The 24,149-nt window shown below is 36.6% G+C and overlaps 3 protein-coding genes across 3 annotated transcripts; all 3 read right to left on the reverse strand.

Annotated features, from left to right (window-relative positions):
- Positions 1-129: 129 nt before the first annotated feature.
- LOC116017111 (endoglucanase 17) lies at positions 130-2,221 on the reverse strand. The gene is made up of 4 exons (XM_031257640.1): positions 1,895-2,221; positions 1,604-1,810; positions 1,219-1,512; positions 130-1,126 (listed from the first exon to the last, which is right to left on the reverse strand). The coding sequence occupies exons 1-4, from the start codon at positions 2,144-2,146 to the stop codon at positions 356-358; spliced, it is 1,524 nt and encodes a 507-aa protein (XP_031113500.1). The 5' UTR covers positions 2,147-2,221; the 3' UTR covers positions 130-355.
- Positions 2,222-10,407: 8,186 nt separating this feature from the next.
- Positions 10,408-13,410, reverse strand: LOC116017444 (pectinesterase-like). Its single transcript, XM_031258030.1, has 2 exons — positions 12,287-13,410; positions 10,408-11,204 (listed from the first exon to the last, which is right to left on the reverse strand). Exons 1-2 carry the CDS (start codon positions 13,335-13,337, stop codon positions 10,507-10,509), a joined length of 1,749 nt encoding a protein of 582 aa, XP_031113890.1. The 5' UTR covers positions 13,338-13,410; the 3' UTR covers positions 10,408-10,506.
- Positions 13,411-20,987: 7,577 nt separating this feature from the next.
- LOC116017445 (epoxide hydrolase A-like) lies at positions 20,988-23,050 on the reverse strand. Its single transcript, XM_031258031.1, has 3 exons — positions 22,485-23,050; positions 21,923-22,164; positions 20,988-21,457 (listed from the first exon to the last, which is right to left on the reverse strand). Exons 1-3 carry the CDS (start codon positions 22,947-22,949, stop codon positions 21,208-21,210), a joined length of 957 nt encoding a protein of 318 aa, XP_031113891.1. The 5' UTR covers positions 22,950-23,050; the 3' UTR covers positions 20,988-21,207.
- Positions 23,051-24,149: the final 1,099 nt, after the last annotated feature.

Here is a 24,149-nt window from a genome sequence, read left to right on the forward strand (position 1 = left end):
GGACGTTTTATTGGCGTGGCGTGGCGTGGCGTGTTGAAAGGGACGAGGCGAGAGAGACATTATTTCTGGGACACAAAAACATTAGCTGCCGATGAAATAAACTCTTTGTTGGATAGGAGATTTACCTCGAGCTCCAAACAAAAATAAGGATTTTAAAAAGATGGGATAAGATTGATGAGATTAATAATACAGATTAGAGATATATAAATGGTGTTAAACCTTGATCACTGTGCTCAAGGTGTCTTGGGTTTGGTCCAATACACCATTTTTGCTATTCAAGATACAGATTAATTAGTAGTAAATATAGTTGATTAACATAAGAAATTCACTTGATCATCTTCTAGCTTAGCGGCTTCTAAAGTTGGCCAAATGAGTGGGCGAGATACGCCAGAGCTCCGACGAGGGGCGCGTTGATGTAAGTTGACGGCTCCGACTGTTCGTAGTCGGAGCGTTGGTCCGGGAACCGGTCCTGCTGGTCGGGCCCACCGACAACGGCGCCGACAAGAATGTTAGGGTTGGGGGCGTTAGAGCTCATGACGCGGAATCCAGAATTGCACTGGATCTTGGCCGGGTGGGTGGCCACGGACGGCAAGGATGAGCCTCTGTGGTGGATTCTCTGTGGAAACCTGGGACCGTAACCGACCATATACGACATTCTTAACGGATTATCTCCCAGCAGATAATCAATCTGTTTCTTGGCCACGTTGCGCAGTCTCTTGGGGGTAACAATGACGCCGCCGCAATTAACGGAGGAATGTGCGGAGGTTAAGTATTTGGCGTAGGTTACGAGTAGGAAGGCGGTGGAGGTCACATACTGCATATTACTGTCGCTCATCTTGAAGAGAAGCCCCGCCGGTGTATACTTAGCCTGAGTCAATGGCGTCCCGGGAACTAAAGAACAAATGTAGTTATCGGCGTGGCTTTTGTAGTCATGAAGAGTCTGAATCCTCTGTACGAGGAAAGCCTTCGAAAGCAGGATTCTTGCTCCGACATGTTTGTTATCCCAACCAAATGTGTTATCTGTCTCCGCCGCGCCGAGGGTCTGACCGTTTCGCTGAATGTAGTTGAGATAAGCAGTGTTCTTGGTCGCCTTGTGCAGCCAAGCAGCTCCCCACAAAAGCTCATCCTATACATTATTATAATTGTGTCACTGAAATCTTAAAATTAACGAAAATGGAGCAAGAATTGGAGGGTGGTTTTACACTTTTAATTACTTACCTCGTACCCAGAGAAGGAGCAATAGAAGGGGCAAACGTATTTCCGCAACCCATTACTGTAAGATCCTCGGTACTTATCAGCAAATGCAAACACCCTAATGGCCCTCCTGATTAACAGCTTGGAGTAAGTGGGGTCACATCTTCTGAAAACTAAAGACGCCGCGGCCAGTGCAGCCGCAGTTTCAGCGGCAACCTCAGTCCCGGGATTGTTCTTGTCAACCTTAAACACGCTTCTTGGGGTGTCCATATCCTCCGGCCTCTCCCAACACGCATGGTCTCTGTTCGCATCTCCAACCTACAAAACCACAAACACCCATTCTATTATCCAAACACCCAACTAACTACAACAACACATAATCACACACACTATATATACATATATAGACCTGGACATAAATAGTGTCTGGATGAACAGTGGCTTTAAGAAGATAATCAGTAGCCCAGCGAATGGCTTCTCTTGCATTCTGCAGCTCGCCCTTCATCAATCCACCAAACTCGAGCACACTCCACGACAGCATTGTGGTGGTGAACGCCATCGGAAAACCAAACTTCACATTGTCCCCGGCATCATAGTACCCTCCGACCAAATCAACCTGCATTTCCCCCCAAATGAATTCATCGTTAGAGCACCAGACTCATATAACAAAAAACAGAGAAATTAAAGAAAGCTGACATACATGCATTGCAGACCCATCAGAAAGCCCAGAGTTTCTCCTCCAAGAAATCCTCTGGTTACTAGGGAGTTTCCCAGACCTCTGACCCTCGTAATAGAGGATGGACTTAGTGAGGGCATCTCTGTAGTCATGAGAAGCGAAACGAGGGTGGTTATGGTGGCGGTGTGCAGGGTAAGCGTTGCAGAAAAACAGAGGAGCGGTGAAGAAGAAGCAGAACAGGAAGATGAAGGACAACAACGTTAAAGAAGAAGCCATGTTTTTCGATGTGGTAAAAAGGAATCCCCAAACAACCTGCGAGAACCGCACAGTACAGGAAATGCAGACTTTCCCCTGTATTTATAGGCCAACCGCTGTGCCATCTCCAACGTCCTCCTCGCTAACCTCCTAAATCCTAATCATTAACCCCAACACTCCTGTTTGGCTGTTACTAAGTTCACTGGTTTTAATTAATGCGGAGTATTAACAACAAAGTGATAATATCTAAGCAAAACCCAACTTTTATTCCTTCTAACAAAATTTTAATGTTGACATTTTCATTGTTACAAAAATGGAGATAATTAATCATCAATTACCACATCATGAATTAATGAGAGAGTAAAAATAGGAAGTACTTATTGTAGAACTCTGCTAAATACATTGTGGCATCGAGTCCATTAAAGTGTATGTAGCAATTAAACTCATAATCTTATATATACAAAAATTATATTTACCGGCTTAAATAAGCTCAATTATCCTTTTCGCTCGAGTCACTGTATAAATTTTTATTCAATTGCTGTTGGTTGTGATGGAATTCCTTTTTTCTATTTTTGTTTCCTCTCACAGTTTCACATTTTTCATGTGGGGACCAATGCCATTTATACTTAGAGCACCATTATCAGTGCATATTTCTTGGATAATGTCAGTGTATGAACTTGGCTTTAATCTTGTGAATTGATGTAGAAGTTTTTTTGAGATGAAATATATCTTCTGCTAATTCATGGATAATGTCAGAAATGGCAGATTAAAGAAAAAAAAAAAAAAAACACCGCTGACACTTCGCGCCGCGGGGGCGAGTCAGAGTGGCCGCCACTTTACCTTTACTTTTTTTTTTTTTTTTTGCAAATGTCAGATTCTTTTTGTTTCAATTTTCTTATTTTCTAATTTTTTAAATCACCTCTTATTTTCTCTTTCCTAATCACACCTACAAAAACTCCTCACGAACCGTGAAAAAATTCCACTGATAAGGATGCTCTTAGTATTGATATTAATATTGACGTAGACATCATATATTTTTTAATCTTTACAAAGAAGTAATAAACAATTACCCCATATTTATTAACAAATTACCAATTTTGTTAAGTTTTTATGAGATCGTTTTCTTAAAAATTACACCTGAATCTCCCTGATGCACTTTAATACGGAGTATATGTGAGTTAGTTAAGGCATTCCCAAGTGTGAGACTATAATGCAACTAGGTCGATCACTTGGATTGTGCTGACCACTTGTATTGAGACTGAATATATATATGGGTTCTTGTGCAGTTGTTTAAGTGCGTGATTTTCCTTTTTAAGGTGTGTCATTTGTGTACTTAAGGTGCGTTAACATAAAATTTTAGATCTGTGATTTTCCTTCTTAATGCGTGATTTGTATGCTTAAGGTGCGTCGGTGTTGAAACTTAAGCTGTGCCATTTTAAAACTTTAGGTGCATGGTTTGTGTTCTTAAAGTGATTTGCTTGTGTGTTTAAGATGCGTAGTTCGTTTGTGTAATGAATGTACTGAATGTACACTATTTAAAAACTTTAGGTGTGTGGTTTAATTTGTGTTCTTAGCATTGTTTGTGTATTGAAGGTGCACCATTTAAAAATTTTAAATGTGTAGTTTGTGTTCTTAGTTTAAGGTGCATAGTTTGTATACTTAAGTTGCGTCATTTTAATGTTTAAGATGCATAACTGCATAACTGTACGAAAAGATATATTCGCACGTGAACCTTTCATATATATATATATATATATTACAGAGGTGAGTGCATAGACCAACTTTTGATTCCAATTAGTTGGGAAGGGGGTGAAGAAAGTTGTAAAAAGGATAAACGTGGCAGTAATAAAATTATACTGGCCTGGGGGGTGTCGGATAAAGCGAAAGAATACAAGCATGGGGCGAGTGCTTGAATCTTGAGTTCAGTGACTTGGTCAAAAAATGCTCAAAATTGCTCCATGCTTCCTGCTTCTGCCTATGCTTATCTCTCAACCCAACAAACACAAGTAGACCAACAACATTAATAATATGCTTTTGAATGATTTGAGACAGACCCCATTTCACAACCTAACAACCATCAACCTCACCTAGTCCTTACCCACTTCCATCCTCAACATTCCCTTCTCCCATTTCTCCCTTGTTTTATCACACAACATATAGAGTGTAGCATGCTACCTAGTAAGTACTCTCTTGCATTCTAGTATGTATTCTATAATTTGTACATAACAATATTAATTATATTAGGTAACAACTTGAATGCTTAAAAGAGTTACGTAGTATATTATACCGCAAATTATATTGTGAACCATGGTCCACAATGCATAGTGGATCATGATTATAACTGATACTGCAGTTGTGTTGAACGGATACTGCAGTTGTGTTGAAAAGATACTGTAGTTGTGTTGAAAGGAAACTGCAGTTGTACGGAAAAGAAGTCGTTCATTCGTTCAACACAACTGCAGTATCTTTTTAACACAACTGCAGTATCCGTTAAACACACTACAGTTCCAGATGGATAACACGGACTCTGTTCCGCGCAACTGCAGTTTCCTTTCAACACAACTGCAGTGTCGGTTCAACACAACTGCAGTATCAACTATGACCCATGGTCCACGGTATAATGACTGATATTATACTTGTCAAGTTGCAATCAACACTTGCATGACATTTATTAACTTTTTGACTCTTAACTTAAGGGTTTTTTTTTTTTTTTTTATTTAAACACATCCTTACTAGAGTGAGTAGAGTCACATGTCTTGATGATCTTAGATTCATTAAATTAAAATGCTTATACGTTAATGCCTAGTTAGAATGAAACAAATTTATATTGCTCATCCAGTAGAATTCAAACATACACATTGTAATTGTTCGCAAAACGAGTTATAACTCATTTTTGGAATTGAGTTGTACCCTAACAGGGCGTTTCGTTGAGAGGAGGAATTAGGGGAGAAAGAATTATAATTCGGTGGAATTGTAATTCAATGAATAAGGTAGGAATTGAAATTACAGTGTTTGGTATGCAGAAATAGGAGTACAGGGAATTGAAAGGTAAGAAGCAACAAAATGACTAAAATGCCCTTATGTTATAATAGATGTTGTAGTAATAGTACTAGTAGTAATAGTAATAATAATAATAATAATAATAATAATAATTTCAAAATAATAATAATAAATATAATAATAATTCATTCAAATAATAATAATAATAATTCATTCAAATAATAATAATAATTATATTTCAAATAATAATAATAATAATAATAATTCATTCAAAATAATAATAATAATAATAAATCTTTCAAATTTAAAAAAAAAAACAAATAAAAGGGTATGGGAGGAGGGGCAAAATTGTCTTTACACCAACAAATTGTCCCTCCTCTCCACCGAATTGCAATTCATGGGGGGTACCCCATGAATTGCAATTCATCATTTGGAGGGAATTGCAATTCCGCAGAATTGCAATTCCCTCCAACCAAACACTGTAGTTTAATTTGGAATTCACTGAATTGCAATTCATTGAATTACAATTCCCCCAAACTACATCCAACCAAACAGGCCATAAGAACAATATGCCATGTACTAATTGCTCTATGACGGAAGACCCCAACAAGGATACAACTAACTAATTGATCAATTTAAAATATTTTGTTGGTAATCATATAACTTGACTTCTAAATGGTACAATTTTCTTTCTAACTTTTGTACTCTATTCTCAAATGGTTGATGTACATAGTTTTTCATAAAACTTACGAGATAAACAAATCTTATCCATGCTTACCAGATGCCAGAGTGTGATTGATTAATTAAGATTTGTAGCTCCGCATAATAAAAGTTTATTATAAAACATGTTTATAACAAGATTTAACTAACATAATAAGTGTGTTTCAAAAAAAAAAAACTAACATAATAAGTGTTGGCATCATAGTCTGCAGAAACACAGTAAAAGTTTTGTTAAATGTTGATGTAAAAACACATGAGGTCAAATCTGAGGTTGTACCCAGGCAGTCAAAGTGAACAGTAAAGTATGACAGGAAGGGGGAGAGTTGGTTGAATGAGGACTGACACAAAAGAGATGCTATGGGAATGAAAAAGCAGCAAGAGATTTGCCGGTTTTAGATTGGGAGCAGCAAATTTATATATTTAAACCCTAAAAACCTCATCCAAATGCCATCTGTCTAACACCCCAAGCTTGGATAATGGAAACCCTGTAAGGATGTGTTTGGTAACCCGTAAAATGACTTCCGAAAAATATTTTTCGAGTTTTCTGTGTTTGGTAACGTCCGGAAAATGTGGTCAACGGAAAATATTTTCCGTTGACAAAGGAAAATCAGTTCATTTTTCCGGAAAATAACTTAATAGCTGTTTCGCATGTTTTCGACCAAAACCAAGTCATATCACCCATGACCATGGACCAAGGAGGTGGGGAAATCGCCAGAAACCTTTGCTACATTTTAAATTTTTTTTTATTTTTTTAATAAATTATATTCTTTTTATTAAATATCATTATTTCAATAACTATTATAATTTTTTATATTTTAAATAAAACAATTACAATGTTTAATTATACAATTCTATCCATCTTCCAGAAAATGAACCAAACACACAAAGACAGTTTTCTATAATACATCTAAACACTGGAAATGAAAATGTTTTCCGGAAAACATTTTCCAGAAGTCATTTTCCTGCTTTCCAAACGGACCCTAAATTTTATACTGGGAATGAATTGTTTATTGGTAATTATATATAGTCACACAAACACATGAAAAATCCAACTTTTGGTCAGCAAAGAAGAGGGCCAGGCTACCAGCTGAGAGTGGAAGCATGTTTGGCATATCATCATGTGCTTCTCTGGGCTCTATCCACATGCATAAAGCTCTTCTCCATGTGCACATTTTCACCCTCTTTCTTGCTGCTTAATTACCTACAAAATGCCTCTTTCGAGACAGTCTAGTTGAGTTAACCAACCAATTTGCTTGATACGATATTTTCATCTTGTTGATCTAAAAAATTTAATCCCTCCATTTCTATTTATGTGTCTGGTTCAATTAACGAGGTTTAACTGAAGTTAATTTTAATACAATTTTTCATAATATTAAATTTAGTATTACTATACAAAATTTATATATTAAGAAATTACACTAAAAGTACTATTAAACACAAAAAATAAAATTTAAAAATAAGTAAAAAATATTAAAGAAACTAAATAAAGAACAAAATATTAATTTTACTAATCAATAATAAATAAAACAGATAAAATGAGACAGAGGGAGTATTTATATTTAAGATTTGTAGATTTGCAAGAGAGAATACCTATCATTCTATCAGGGGGTGTTTGGTTAGATGGAAAATCTTTACCATGGAAAAGATTTTCCATGAAGGGTGTGTTTGGAAAGCAGGAAAAATGACTTCTGGAAAATGTTTTCTGGAAAATGAGTCATTTTCCGGAAAATGAGTTCATTTTCGGTGTTTGGATGTACTCTTGAAAACTGTTTGTGTGTGTTTGGTTCATTTTCCGGAAAATGAGTGGAAAATGAGTAGAAATGTATAATTATATTTTTATTATTTTATTTAAAATATAAAAATATATAAACTAATAATATTTATTAGAAATAATTTTATTTTATTTACAAAAAAAGGCGCACGAAGCCATTTTCCGGAAAAATGGGCTCATTTTCCATGGTCAATGGAAAATGTTTTTCGTTGACCATATTTTCCGGACTTTGCCAAACACCAAAAGCTCGGAAAATGATTTCCGGAAATCATTTTCCTCGGAAATCATTTTCCGGGTTACCAAACACACCCGAAGTGGAGGAAAATGTGTTTTTTCATTAATTGGTTAGATGGAAAATGTTTTCCATTGGAACTTGAATTCTCCAAAGTGAATGAAAACAAATTCTTAGTTAGAAGGTGATATTTTGTTTTCCAATGAGTTTTGGAAGAAAGATTGAGCAAGTAGACTATTTTACCCCCATTAATAATAATATAATATATTATCACTATTAATTGTTAAGGGCATATTGGTCTTTATATTCATAATTTCTTACAATTCCAAATCCAACGAAACAATAGAATTCATATTCCCAGTAATTTCTTTTTCACAAACCAAACAATGAAATTTATTTTCTTGGTAATTTGTTGTCCATGAAATTTGAATTTTATTTTTTTTCAAATATTTTTAAGCGAACCAAACAGGGGCTGTCAATATTATGCTACAACTATTCCGAACTGAACACCTATAAATGCAATAATGTTGATGTGATATGATATGAGTAGTGAACTCAGAAGGTGAGCAGCAATACATAGAAATTGAAAGTGAAATACATCAATCAATGCAAAGGGGATGGATAATAGGCTGGGGCATTAGGGTAGTAGAGCTATGATTGATCTCTTTACAGGCTACAGACCTCTCTGGCCTATGGGGAGCAATGGGACCCTCACTTGCCCATATTTCAAAGACTTTTTTTTTTTTTTAATAATAATAACATTAAAGATTCACTCACATGTTCATGGGAGTCATGGCCTCATGGGACTTCATTCAGTGCATTCGTTCACATACACAGCTTGAATTGTCACTCAAATGGCAAAAACACACAGAATAATAATCATGTGGACTACATACTTACCTTTTGTTTTATAAGATATATTTTGTATGTTTTGTATTGGGTACATTTCAACCAATCAGTAGTAGCTGAAATGTTACCATAAGGAAATTTTATATAAAAAAAAAAAAGAAGAACTTTTTAACTTGTCAAAATGCAAGTGTTTAAACTTAAAATGCATCAAACATGTAGCATGATGTAGCCATGTAGGTATAAGAAAACGTTCACTTTTAAACGTTTAGTAATTGTTGCTTCAAATTCAAATTTTTACCCATTAAATCATATTAATATATGCTAAACAATCAAACTTGTGTATGCAACATACCCTTAGAGAGTTGCCCGTAACAACTAATGAAGTTGAAAACTATTGAATTACTTCTATAAAACGTGATGCAGATCTTGTTGTAAATTGAACCATCATTATTTCATGGACCATGATTCACACGTTTGTGTGACTCATAAATAAAAAATATATTCTTAATATATTAAAAACACATTATTTGTATACATAAAGTACTTTATTTGAAAACATGCGATTTATATATATTATCAAATAATGTACATTTAGTATATTAGAAATGTATATTACATTCATAGTTCACACAATTATATGGACCATGGTCAACGCAATAATTTGTCCAAATTGAATGAGTCTCATTATTCAACATGTAGATTATAGATACCAGTGAATTATTAGCCCAAAAAACACAATTCGGGCTAATGGGATGCCGGGCCAACGTAATGAACTGCCCAATGAGCTGTATTTTAATATTATCTGTAAATGAAATTTGGGCTTTTATACGGATCCAAAATTATCCAGGACTGTTTGCTCGTTGGCCCAATTGCAGCCTGTTTGACGTTGAACTTTTGGGCCTTTAGTAAAATAGTTAAAACTTATCCCAATTATGTTTACAAATTACCAACTCTCCGTGGCATAATTAGATGCACAAATGAGCTTGTTTTTTATATCAGAAAAGGAGGGGACCCCTCGGGAGCCACGAGCTAGTTTGACTCCACCATTCTGCGAGCACACGTGATATGAGCCAAATCATCAAGATAGGCATCTTCACTAATCACTGGGCAAACATCAAACACCTTCTTCGTGTCGCCATAGGCAGCTCCAAGCGAAGCAAGGCAGTCAGCAACCTTATTTTGTTCTCTGTAAATCACATTGAAGGAAATTCTCCAATTTTTGGTAATCCACCCTTTGATCTTCTCAATGACTTGACTAAAGGGCCCACGCCCCGCCGAGTCATTCTCAATCCAATGAACAACACTCTTGGCATCCGTTTGGACCTCCACATCTCGAATTCCACCTTGCCATGCCCAACTCAGGCCCTCATCAATGGCTACTGCTTCCACCCAAGATGGATCCCTGGGTGTTGTGCTGGACGAGAAGCCTCCAACCCATACTCCCTTGTTGTTCCTTAGTACTGCGCCAAAGCCTGCTTTGTTTCTCTCGGTCTTGACACTGCCATCCACATTGAGAGTGAATTGGTGAGCCGTAGAAGCTTCCCACCGGATACGAACGAGCGTGTGCCTCCCCGTGTTGGCCGTCGTACCGCTATGCCGAATATAAAAACCTTTTAATTATTAAATTAAATGAAGTTGCCTTATTGGCTTACTACCATTTTAGAAGTTGCATTCGCACCACCATTTTTCATGATGCAAAAATACAAGAAATATTCCAATGCAAAACTATATTAAACTTCTTAATTCGAAATATTACAGATTATTTGTAATTATTCGGAAGGATTACAACAGAATAACTGCGTTGACAAATCAAGATGCGGTCAAATTGACATAAAATGGAACGCCGGTGGCCGGAATCCATTGCTGTCCGAGTATGAAGTTCCCGACGGTGAATTGATTAGCCTCACTAGTGTTAAGGATTCTATAGCCCGGCCATTTCACTCTCGCGCTCGTGTTCGAACCCGGTCCTCTGTTCTGGTACTCGCCATAGTACAACGTTTTTAGCGCAAAGTCCCCGTCCCACTCCAACCAACCCGCGGGATCAATCAAACTCCCGAGGTTCGAAAACATAAACACCGTCCTAGAATACTCCTTCCACGGTCGTCCGAGGTAGTTCTTGAACGACGACTGCACCGGGATTAAATCGGCGGCCGCCGCTACTTTGCAATTGAGGATCGAAATGCCGGTGTTTTGGTTGGGGTCCTCCCTTCCCTGCGCGGTGAAGATGTTCTTCTGATTATCCATAGGTTTCCGAGCGTAGAGATTGCAGTTTTGGAAGACGACGGCGGCGTTGCCGAATATGAAGTCCACCGTGCCGTAGACGTCGCAGTCGCGGTAGAATTGGCGGAGGGAGTGGACGTAGAGAGTGTCCTGGTACGCAACGAAGCTGCTGTTGAAGAAGACCGACAGATCGGAGCCACTCCTCAGCGCCACCGCCTGGTGCTTTTCCGGTCCGGCATAGTTCTCGATCGTTATCCCTTTCAATATGAACCCACTCCCTACCACAGCTGCAAATATTTACGTATCAGATTCAAATTCATAAATAAAGATTTTGTGATCTAGTTTCACCAGTTATTCATTACGAAGAGAGGTAATTATATTTATTTAGTATAATATTGGGTTGATGTTTTTGAATTTTGATGACTAAAAAAACATTACTGTCGTCGGTGATGATAGATAAACTTTAAAATATGGAAAACAGCTAAATCGCAACTGGTTTCGTGCATGATACTATATGGTTGACTCTTGTTCCTCTATAATTATGCCCCCACAAATCGCGTCCAATATTCCCATTCTTGTCTAATTGATTGGAAGAATAGATGCACAAAGTAAACTGACAATCATGAAAAGAAACAAACGAAAATAAAAATATAAATTGCTACTACTATTTACACCGACACAAAGTGCCTACATATCCCTAATAGTACGTTATAAACAGTTGCAGTATGATGGCAATTTGAGTTCAAATAAAACATATGCTCTAAAGAACATAATTTATTATTATTTTTAAGGTGTACGAACACTATATTTTAACCTTATGAACTCGCTTTTGGTCTAATTTAGTTTTGGAATTATACACTTCTTGCATAAAATTTTTAACCCTAACCTCCATTGGTCATGGTTATAATCAAATCCATATCCTACTGTGACAGGCATTTCTTTCACTAGAATAATGTTCAAAAAGGTAAATATAGTACATTTATTGCATTTGAATTTGAATTTAAGGTGGGCCAATCTATTTGTATAAGAACATCTCACTTGGCCAACAAAATTAATTCAAACGTTCTTTAATGAAGGCAGTGTGGAGTAGGTAGCCCATGTTTGATTTTTATATATATTCCATATATCAATTGGATGTGGGGTGCCACGGATGATGTTTAACCTAATATATACAAATATAAGTATTATTGACTAATATATTTTTATGTGATTGCATAATTATGCCGACACTTATGGTAACGACTTACGCTATAGAAATATAGTTATTAGTTAGTCCATTAAATAATACGAAGCAAATTAAATTAAATTATATGATATGAATTCAGAAATGCAAAAGCGGAAAGAAATTAAGGTTAAAGTTGGAACTTACCGAGGGTGGAGGAACGGAAAGTGGTCCACCCGTCGATGACGCTCCGGTTTCCTTTAATCAGAGTTTTTCCGATGCCGTCTCCGATGAACATGATATTTGTCTTCTTCTTATCCACCTCAACGTACTCGAAGTAAGCGCCGGCCTTAATGTATATCACGAATCGTGTGGCGCTCGAATTCGGAGCCGCCTGTAATGCTTCGTTGATTGTTTTGAAGTTTCCGGTGCCGTCCTGAGCCACTGTGAGATTAGGTTTTGTTTGGCTCGCCGGAGCTTGCAACAGCGCCCTGTCTTTCTTCTTGAGCCACTTGGGGAACCCGTCTTTGACTTCGCCGTATTCCGGGAAGATTTCGTCGGAATTAGGTTTGAGTTTTTTCTTTTTAATCTTTTTGAGCATGGCGAGGGCGTTGCTCACGTGATGGGAGATTTGGACGAGCCGCTTCTCGATGATGCGGCGCACGTGCTTCTTGCTGTAGGCGAAGCCGTCGAGGCACGTGGCCTGGTTGGTCATGGCGGCGCTGAAGAACGTCTGCAGGTCAACGTAGTGCTTGGAAGAAGAGGCGGTGGTGGCGAGGTCGGAGAGCACTTTTTTGAGCTCGTCGCGGGTCTCGGAGAACAGCTCGAGGCAGTCGTCGAGCGCCCGCTTCTCCAGCGGCCCCAGCCGTGGCAATTTCCGCCGGATGCCGGAGCAGTTGACGGCGGAGGCTTTGACCTCATCCACCGTCACATTCACGGTGGCGGCGATGATTTCCGGTATGGTTTTCGCCCGCCGATCCGGCAATGCGGCGGCTAAAGTCGAGACGCAGAGCTCTGGGTAGAGTGTGCCTTCACATGCCTCCGTGTGGGCAACCTCAAGTTTCTTCTGACGATGAATATGCAGATTCTGGTCGGGGCGTGTAGGCCCTGTGACCGAAAAAATTTCATTTTTTGTGAGCAAGGAATTGAAACTTGTTACCGACAAGAATGCGAGGAAGACGAGGGCCGAGCAGACGGAGATAGTGAAGAAGAGAGTGGCTTTCTGTTTAAGGTTATGCATCCTTGTAACCTTAATCATGTCATGCACAATGCATTCAATCTACAGACAAGGTAACCTATATATAAAATTTGGTCCGTTGAAAGGCATGCTTTTATAAACAATACTTTCTAGCAATACACAATTAAGTAGACCACATGTTCAAATACATTATCAAAATACACATCAGCTAGGTTTGAAATTATGTGTCTGAGAGTGAATAGCAATACACTACCAAACAAATTTTGTGTATCGTGTCACTATTTTTATTTTACTTTTTTTTTTTTTTTTTTTTTACGGCGCAAAAGTCATTTATAATTGGTTTTCCTTTAGATGATTGCAAACGAATTTTCAAAATGCACTTTACTTTAATTATAACTTAGGCTAAAAACATAAATTACTTAATTATAGTGTCTGGCGGCGGAATTACTTTACACATTAAAGGTTAATCCAATCTGGTCTTTCTTTTCAAACTTCATTCTTGTTACCAACTGAGTTGTCCATGCTGGCTAGCATCAATTTTCCAAGCACATGCTAAACACCTTTTTTTGGGGGGAGGGGGGGGGGTAATGATATTATTATTGTTGTTGTTATATTGCAACTAGGTTAGGACTAAATTAAGAATGATTGGCTTGAAGTTGATTGTCAACTCCAGATGTTTTGATGGGATTTTGTTATTATAATCCACGACAAAATACTGAAAATTGGGAGCAATTTCCTTGCTCCGATCCACTAGCTAATTTTGTTTGGGTTAGGAAATGCAATTACTATTTCATGGGTACGGCATTGTGTAAATTTTACTGTTTTATAATAGCTTGTAAATTAGACATGAGAAATAACTCATATTATGAAGACTTTGAATGATAAATTCAATAAAAACATATTAACAAAAATTAAACTCATAATTTTAAAGTATAAGAATCATATTTCACTCCCTTAATCACTATTTTTGGGCATCCACTACCTAATTTGAACGTTGGAGTTGCAGGTGATCCGAGGTTTCAAACTTGCTGCAACTAGTAAGTAACATGACCTAATCGTATACCACGTGAAATTATTCATTATGCACCCATTTTAATGTTTATGATTTTATCGATATTTTTATTTAATTATATAATTTTAAAGATTAAACTCAGGCTGGTCCATCGCAACTTGTGCAGCATTGATGATGTTGTCCCAGTCTCCCATGTGGTGCAATACTATTGACGGTATGAATGGGGCACACGAATTGGACCTACTGTACTCTTTTTTCTCTATTATGACTACAGAGTACTATTTTTTTTAAATAATAATAAAAATAAAAACCACTGATCTAGATCTGGGCAATTTTTGGTACGTTGGTCTTTATGACAAATTTATTATTTCATATAAATTTGAAAAAAATATTTTGTTGTATATCATCTTGTGAGTGTACGTGACAAAAATGCTTTATATATATTGTCTTGTTTTACAAAATGAATAAAATAAATCGGAAATAACTCTAACTAAGTTGATCGAATTGTTGATTTTATAACCATAATATTTTAAATTTGATTCTCTATACACTATAATAACTGTATATTAACTTTCTTAATTTGAACGCATCCTTCGAGAAAAACACACCTTAGGAAAGTGACCTTGCAGAAGTGCATGTTCTATTGTCACTCTCATGTTGTACTAAATGAGCAAATGCCAATAGCACATTGACGCATCATATTTTGGTGTGTTAGTTACGAAATTGAATTTCGTAATCCCTCTGATATCTTGGGAAACAATTATTTAGAAAATACTAATGCTTTTGCAAGCATGTTTTCTAGAGACTAAAATGTTTTAAGATGTAAAATGTTACTTATAAATAGTTATAATCAATGGAACCATTTGCTATTTTCGGTTTTACCACTAATAGGTACTCGACAACAAGTTAACATGACTCTATTAATAGACGAAGTAAATGCACGAAAGGTTAAATAATAGAACACTAAGAGACTTAAAATAATAATAACGGTATAAATTTCTCTAAATTCTCCAAAAATGGATTCGTTTTACATCCAGGGAGGGGGTATTTATTCCTCAGGATTACTTGTACGAAAATGAATTTCTAAAGCCAAACATTCCAAATTCTCTAATCTCGCAACCCCCGTACTCCATATATAATCCCATGGACGCTCCAACAATCCTCCATATATCTCAACCAAGGACCAGTGGTTCAAGTTGTTATTTAGACTGTGAACCAATCGATCACATCCAGGCTGACCACCCGGTCAAGAGTGACAATGTTATGTTCGTCTATGTATATTGGGAGACAACATTTTTGTGCTGATTGGATATATAGTAACACACTTTGAAAAATTAAACATTAATCTACATGTTTTTTATATCCTTCCTAACAACATTCACTCGTGATTTATAGCTAACACTATTGCAGTTACTTGGTCGCCTTGTTTCGTGCAGGAGTCTTAGAATGTAACCCGACTTTATTTCTCTTACGGTATGTTTGGTTTATAGAATAGGTCAAGAATGAAATAGCATTCCTTGGAATAGACATATTCCATTGTTTGATTCGGTCATTTTGTCATGGGAATAATATTCTTAGGAATGAGCTATTACCTTTACAAAGGAAATAGTCATTTCTAGGGGTGCTTTGGTATTAGCTATTTCCATGTCCTAGGAATAGCTTTTATATTGAATATGCAACATTAGTCGAAACGAAAAGTAAATGAAAGCGTATAAGCAGTCCATTTACAACTGTAGTACGTATCCGTGAATCGGCAGTAATTGTGGTGCATGCATTGGCAGCATTGCATGTTTGCATGTTAATGGGCTGATGAATATAGTACAATTATATTGTGCTTTAGTACAATGTGAAAAGTGGTGTGACTGATAACTACAACTAGAAGCTAAAGCCATCCGACAGGGCCCGTTCACGCTCTCGGGCGTGCTTTGACTGCTTTCCTTTATCCAACTTCTTGGTCCACCTCTCAATGGACCTCCCATTTGTAGGACCATTAAGTCCACTAGCAATAGTTATACCATGGATCCGGTTCACCTTGCAATGTATTACATATTAAATATTCACAATATATATAAAATTGTGAACATTCAGTATGTAAATTGTATATTTTGGATCCGTGTTCACTTTAGCCAGTTTTTGAATTTTTATGGCCCCGTTCTTATAAATAAATGAGGCCCTACCGAAAGTATAAGTGCAATCTTTAAAACCAATAAGTAAAATATATGCAAGATTTTTAATTCAAATTATCTCTGCAGATTCAGGACTTGACGCGTCATCTATGCCGTTGGAGAAACATAATGGTTTTACCATACTTAATTAATTAGGTCCTAATTATTAGTAGAAATAAGTGATTTGAGATAAAAGTCATAAAACTGATGTGTTTTTAAATTAATTGTAGATTTGTTTTATTAGTTAAGTAGTTAGGTCAAAAATAAATATTGGACCCTTTAAAAATTGAGACTTCTGTTGCTCATTTTGCATGCCTAAAATTCGGTCATGCTTTAAGTGGACCCACGACTCGATTCTCCAGAATAATTTGCCATCAAGTATGTTTGAACAAAAGTGATTTCACCAATGTACGTGCTTTATTCACCAATTTACGTGCTTCACTTTGCTTTTATTTATTTTGTTTGTTTCATTGTCCACAAAAATGAAATCCCCTCACACTAAAACCTCACATTTTGATTACGAAGGAACCTACTACATTGAGCTTATATGTCTAGTAGTCTGATGCAAAATTAAAGCTTATAAGTAGAGGATTGGGAGTGTACGTTTGGATAAAGTTTGTAGTGTATATTAATGAATTGCGAGCTTTTCAAATATACAAGAAGAGATGTTTATACATAATAAAATAATTTAGGGCGTGTTTGGTTGGCAGGTTTAACTATTAAGAATGTGTATCAAAGTTTTATTGTTTAGTTGAAGTTTTAAAACACTATTATGGATTTTGATTACCCCTTAATTGCAAAACTCATTTCTTAATAAAACAAGGGTTTCATTCCCTTGGTCTCTTCCCCAACTATTAATAATCATTAAACATGCAAAAAATACTTTTACCAAAATTCATTACCATTACCAAATATTTGATACTCATTCCAATTCTGATTCCCATGTGTGAACCAAACACATTGACACCCTTAATAATTGTAATGAAAGCAATACTCATCCTGTCTCACAGTCATATTTACTATTTATTGATCATTAGCATATTTTTCTTAATTTATTTTAGTCAATCATCTTTAATCGAACCCAACACATAAAATGAGAGAAAATAAGTGGCTGGGTTGATATAATAAAATCTGTTGAGTGGAATTCAAAAGTGTTATTTTGGTCTTTTATTTCAAATTATACAATGAATTAATGAAATGAAATTATATGAATGATTTGAAATATGATTTTGTCTACAAACTTTGAAGCAAGGCAAGTGGCGTTACTATATATAAGCCGTGAATGTTTGAATCTATTAGGTAACTTGCTGATTGGTTGAGAATTGGATCACATAATCTGTGTTACAATAAGGCGAAACGTAATTAATGAATCTAATGGTTTATTAATTTTGTTTTTTTTTTTGTTTTTTTTTTTTTGTTTTGTTTTCGTGGGGTTAAAATTAAGAGGGCGGGGCTGCAGCCGGGGCGGTGGCGCCGGCGCCGCCGGCGCCAGCGTCCTTAGCGGCCAAATCAAGAAGGCATTGAGCTATGGTGACGTGAGACGCAAGAACATCGCGGTGGTTAATGGCCATGGTAGCATGCTCGTCGGCTTTAGTCGGCTTCCCGGTGGCTGCATCGGTTTGCAGCTTGGCGAGGCTCTTCTGGCAGGCGATGAGGTCCAGAGTGGAAGCTTTGAGGAATTTAATGGCTTCGGCGTATCGCTTAAAGGCGATGGAGTCGACGGTATCTTCGATCAAATCCACGGCCGGGATGTAATGGTCATGGCAGTCGCTGAGACCCTGCTGGGTCATCGGCGGCAACACCTCGCTCCCATTAGATAGTTTCATCTCCACCGCCTCCGATACCGTCACCGCCTCTTTCTCAACCTTCTTCAGCGAAAAAAAAGCAAGGTTGCGCATATCGGATTTATCGATCCCCACAAGCTCCTGATCATTTTCGTTGTCCTGCAGCCACGTCACACACATCTGACCACCCTTGCAGTTATCGCATGCGCTGGCAATCAGCTTTGGGTCAACCTCTGCTGAAGCGTGCAGCAAATAGACATTATTGAGGCTTAAGCACAAGAGGGAAAGAAGCAAGAATTTGGGTTCCATTCTTAATTTCAATCCTCTAATGGGAAAAGGATATGATGGATGGATGGATGGATATCAAGAATGGAGGGTAAATAAGACTGAATTTATTTAATTTGGGAATGGAGGGTCAGGACAAAAGTGTTTTCCAAGCCTCTCGTTAGCAGAAAAAAGTGCATCTATTTGCATACAATATGAATTGGTCAGCCCAAGCATCAAGTCATGGATGGGATGTGCATACATATTCCGATTTTCATGCCACATCGATCATCATCATAGGGCTGTTATATAAGCTCGATCATTACATTACTGAAAAAGAGTTTCATGAATTACACACAAAAGTCATCCAAATATAGCCGCCACATTGTAACGAGCGGGGCACTTTCCTACAAATTTTCGAGACGCGTGGGACACCTTGTCAAGGTTTGCTACACTTTTTCGAAATTTTCTAGGAGTTGTACATAAGTTCTCATAGTTGGTAGAATGGTCTAGAATCATATACATAAGTGTAGAGGTAGTAGAGATCCTTAGAATATTCTAGAACTTTATGGAATCCTCTAAAGAGGGTTAGGGAGAATTCTAGAGAGTCAATCTTAGCCGTAGGATAAAACCAATCTCCACCATCCATTGAGGAGGTGAATGGGTATAAATGCCCCTCATGGGGACTCATTTGTAAATCATCCAACAAACCATCCAAGTGTGGAATAAAGTGTAGAAGTATTACAAGTTCCCTACCAAGTTCGAGTCTTTTTTTTAGCTTCTTGCCTAACTTATTTCCGTAGCCATCTCATCGCTTAATTTGCATACTTCTCGAGGGAGGAACGAGGCTGACTTGACTATTAGAGGGGAAAGGGAGGAACGAGGCTGACTTGACTATTAGAGGGGAAATATAGTCAAGGCCGAGACGTCGTTAGGGGAAAACGAGTCCGTGACAACATGCCCACATCCGTTTCCTGTTGCGCAATCTTCATTTATAAGAACGGGCATTGTTGTCTACATAGTTCTTCACACCTGGGTGTTATAAGTCACTTCAAGATCTCCGGCAATGAATTTAACCGGAACTTTTACCTGAACCGTACCCGTCCATGGTGTTAACAGCTCCCCAATCTCTGCAGCAGTTAAACTATATATCAATAGGCTTCCTATCTACATTGAGAAATCAAATACTACAACCTTATCATTACTAAGCTTTCAAATCTTGCAACAATAATTATAAAATGAACTCACCTCTACGTGTGTTTTATTAATGACCCGATAGACAATTGAGATATGTACTCACTTTTACTAGAGTACCATGTTTTTCATTTGATCTTAGTTTGAATATATATATAATATAAGAATTTAACTTTATATATATACACAAATTATATAATAATCTTAACCTTAATATTATACAAAAATTAGAAAACTAAAATTGATTCTAAAAAAAAAAAAAAAACTAAAATTGTAGACACAAAAGTTAACATTTTTGTTTAATTAATATTTTAATTTTTTGTTTAAAATTTCAAACACCATGAAATTTTATTCTATTTTAAAAACTAAATGTTAAAACTAAATGAAAATAAAAAAAAAGTCGGTTAACCTACCGCAAAATTTTCTTTTATTATAAAATATCGTCAAAAAGTGAACTTTTATTATACTTTTTTATTTATCGTCAAAAAGTGAACTTTTATTATACTTTTTTATTTAGGAAAAAAAATTCCCTGTCAACTAAGCATATAAAAATAATTGACTATGCATGCATAATATTGTTTTTTTCACACCAGAAGTAAAATCACATTTATTAACAACATCAAAAGAGTTGCATGAATTACACAAAAGCTCTATTTCACAAACCTAACTGAAAGCTACTTAATAATTGAAATGTGAAAACCTAGTAACTAATAAAGAGTTAATTCCATTTTTGGTCCTAGATTTATAGGTGGCATTCAACTTTTAGTCATCTTTTATCAAAACATCCACATTTGGTCCTAGTATTATTGCGGCATGACCATTTTTGGTCCTCGGTCAACAAAATTGTTGAAATGTCGTTAAATACAATGGTTTTTCAACCATTTTTATACAAAGTAAGTTGATCCCGCTATATTTTTATGTTTATTTTTTTTGAAAAGATCTGTAATTGAAGACCGAAATACCTTTGTATTTAACGATATTTCAACAATTTTGTTCACGGAAGACCAAAAAAGGTCATGCCACAGTAATAGTAGGACCAAATGTGAATGTTTTGATAAAAGAGGACTAAAAGTGGAATGCCACCTATAAATCTAGGACCAAAAATGGAATTAACTCAACTAATAAACTAACTAAAAATAAATAGTAAAATTAGTTGTTCAATAAGCTTATACATGTAAAAAAGACATAAAAAGATAAATTGAAATATTAAAATTTTGACTAATGAATGATAAATAGTGCAATTTTTATAAATTAATAAAGTTAATAAAAAAAAGATATAAAAAGTAAAAAATAACGTTAAAAGCCAATCACCTTATTTTGAATCAAAATAAGCTATTATTCTAATCTCCATCATTTTACCAAACATAATTTAAACATAATTTATAGATTATTTGTAGCTTAAATTAAGCTATAAGCTCTACAAACATAGTCATAAAAGTCATCCAAATATAGCCAGATTGTGTTCCGCTCTCTTTCATTCATAAGAAAGAGAATGTGACTTGAAGAAGCTTTTAACCAAACTTCTGTATGAAGTCATATATGTGCACATTAATATCTTCTGGCTTTTCTTGGTGGCAAAAGTGTGCCACTCCTTCCATTATAACCACTTCCTGCAAAAATGGCACATCCCTTTGGAAACCACCATTGTCTACATAGTTCTTCACACCTGGGGTGTTATAAGTCACGTCAAGATCTCCGACAATAAATTTAACCGGAACCTTTACCTGCACCCCTGTCCAGGGTGCCAACAGCTCCCAATTTCTGCACCATTTAAGCGATATATCAATATAGCTATGATCATAAGCCGCTTCCTATCTCAACAAAACAATAATACAAAATTATCATAATTACAAGGGCAAATCAGCTCATGAAACTTAACCATCTATATAATTGTTCAGTTAAGATTCAGTATATTAGCATTAAGCCATTGATCCAGCAACCCAACATGCAGGTTGTTTCTTGTTACATATCAAACACACATGACACTAATAAAATTTCATAAGGGTAATACTTTGGTGCTGATTTCCAGGATACAATCTACAAACAAATGCTAGACATACATATCCACACACATGACACAATTTAGGAACTATTAGTCTATTACATTAATTTATTCATCGTGCTTGGGTGGACGGGTGTAGAACTATTATCTGACAAGAGCAATGCAAACAAACAGAGTAATTTTTTAGGTTTAAGAAGAAAAAAAAGTTTTCAAGTTCAACTCACAAATCCATAACTCTGTAGTAGTTTAATCCACCAGTGAAACCTTTTTTGCTGAATTTGCTCACATAATAATCCACATCTTGTTCTGACAACCAAGAAGGCATGTTGATAGGTTTATTAGATGAACCCCCAAATCTTACACTTTTGGGCACTCGAATTAGTCCTGGCTTACGATTTGTTAAAAATTTCCTGATTATTCTATCAGTACCAGCACTAGCAAATTCTTCTTCTGCTTCTCCAGGTTCCTATAGAATAACAGAAAAGCATTGAACTCATCAAAGGCTACCTTTATCAGCGATCACTACCCTGCACTTACTTTCAGTGATAGGAAGAGTGGGTGTTGTCATGATAGGAACTCTGATCCTTACGGATTCGTGAAAGATGGATTGATATTGTGAATTTATGCATCAAAGAAAAGATAATAAGAAATTTACTATTCACTCTTAGGAAATGCTAATTCAATTTGAGAATCGAAAAATTAAGCTATAAAACGTTGTGTTGGATTGTATATTCCAGTGATTACTTATCAAAACAGGATAATGATCATGATAGATTGAGAAATTACCTGAAATCGGCACATATAGTAATCGTCACCAAACAGAAAACGCATAGACTCTACCGGCTTCCATTTAGGGTTCCTCGGTGTGAAAGCCACGCTCAAATTGACCAGGGCTTTGATTCGATCTGGGCGAAGCAAGCAGAAGTACCATCCCATAGCGGCACCCCAATCATGGCCGACAAGGAAGATCTTATCGAGACTCAGCGAGTCGAGTAGGGCGACGAGGTCACCGACGATGTGAAAAGCGGTGTAGCTGGAGGCGGAAGGCGGCGCGTCCGTGTCTCCGTAGCCGCGAAGGTCGGGAGCAATTGCGCGGTAGCCTTTGGCGGAAAGTGCGATTAGCTGGTGGCGCCACGAATACCAGAGATCCGGAAAACCGTGAAGGAATAGGATAGCCGGGCCTTGGCCGATTTCAGCTACGTGCATGTTAATTCCGTTTACATATAAGTTCTTGTGCTGTATTTCCTCCATGAATGCTCTCGAGATTTTTCAGTTTCTTCTTGTGCTTGGGGATGTCCGATGGTTATACATAGTCACACTTAAAGTGGACAATTTTTAATTCATTTCTATGTGCACAAGTTCAAAGAGATAAAAAAAAAAAGTCTTTTCTTTTTCTTTCTCTTCACAATCAGTTAATTTTCAGATTGCATTTGTAATGATTGATTCTGATGAAGATATTGGAAGCAACCTAATATGGATATTCAGGGCTCAAAAGGTGATTCGGATTTAAAAAGTGTGATCGGGAGGCGATTCGAACCAAGAAGGCGAATTAGACATAAATGGAGACTTGGGCCAAGAAGATGGTTCGGACCAAGAGAGAAACTTCCGACTCAGACAGGCAATTCTGATCAATGTATGGCACTCGAGACTAAGCTCTGGGGTCGACCCGGGGCAACAATCATTCCCCGTTCCCGCATGTAATCTGTCTCAAAGGCTGGAATGATGGGTTTGGACTAAGTCGTGCAGTTAGTCAGTGGGCTTTGACCCGTTCTCGTGACCCACTATAGTTTCAGCTAAGTTGGTTGCGTTTTTCTTGTATAAGTGACTTATGTTCTAGCCTGTACAACCATGTCTTGTTTCTACAAAACAATCCTTGTGATGTTCTTACATTAAATCCACAAAATATTATTACCATTTATCTCTTTTACTAATTTATCATTTATGTGAATTTAGTTGATCCATATATATATCTCGAGTGAACTAGTTCCATCATTGGTACTTTCATTGAGAGCTCAACGTCCAAGCTCGAGCATGTTTTTCACTTCCGGTCCACGACCGCCCCAATCACGGCTCGCTAAAGCCTCGCCAACCCGGACCATGGAGTTCATATCCAATTTAGTCCTTAGTTTAGTGATTCTTTTATCAATTTAGTTCTAATTGACTCTATGCTTAACCCAAGTTAGCCATTAATCATAGTGATTACAAATTGGTTCTAAATGATTTTTTTGTGCTTAATTGAGTCCTAAATTTTGATGATTTTACCTAATTAAGTCATTTGTCAGACCTTCGATATTTTGATCATTAGAATCAAGGACTAACTAGAAAAAAATTACTATAGTCGATGACTAAATTGAGTAAAATCACTAAAGTTGATGACTAATTTGGATAAAACTAATATAATTAGATGACTAAATTATGTATTAATAGATGAAAAATTATCAAATTATCCCT

Source organism: Ipomoea triloba, chromosome 4 (genome assembly GCF_003576645.1).
Source record: "Ipomoea triloba cultivar NCNSP0323 chromosome 4, ASM357664v1".
NCBI classification, from domain to species: Eukaryota; Viridiplantae; Streptophyta; class Magnoliopsida; order Solanales; family Convolvulaceae; genus Ipomoea; species Ipomoea triloba.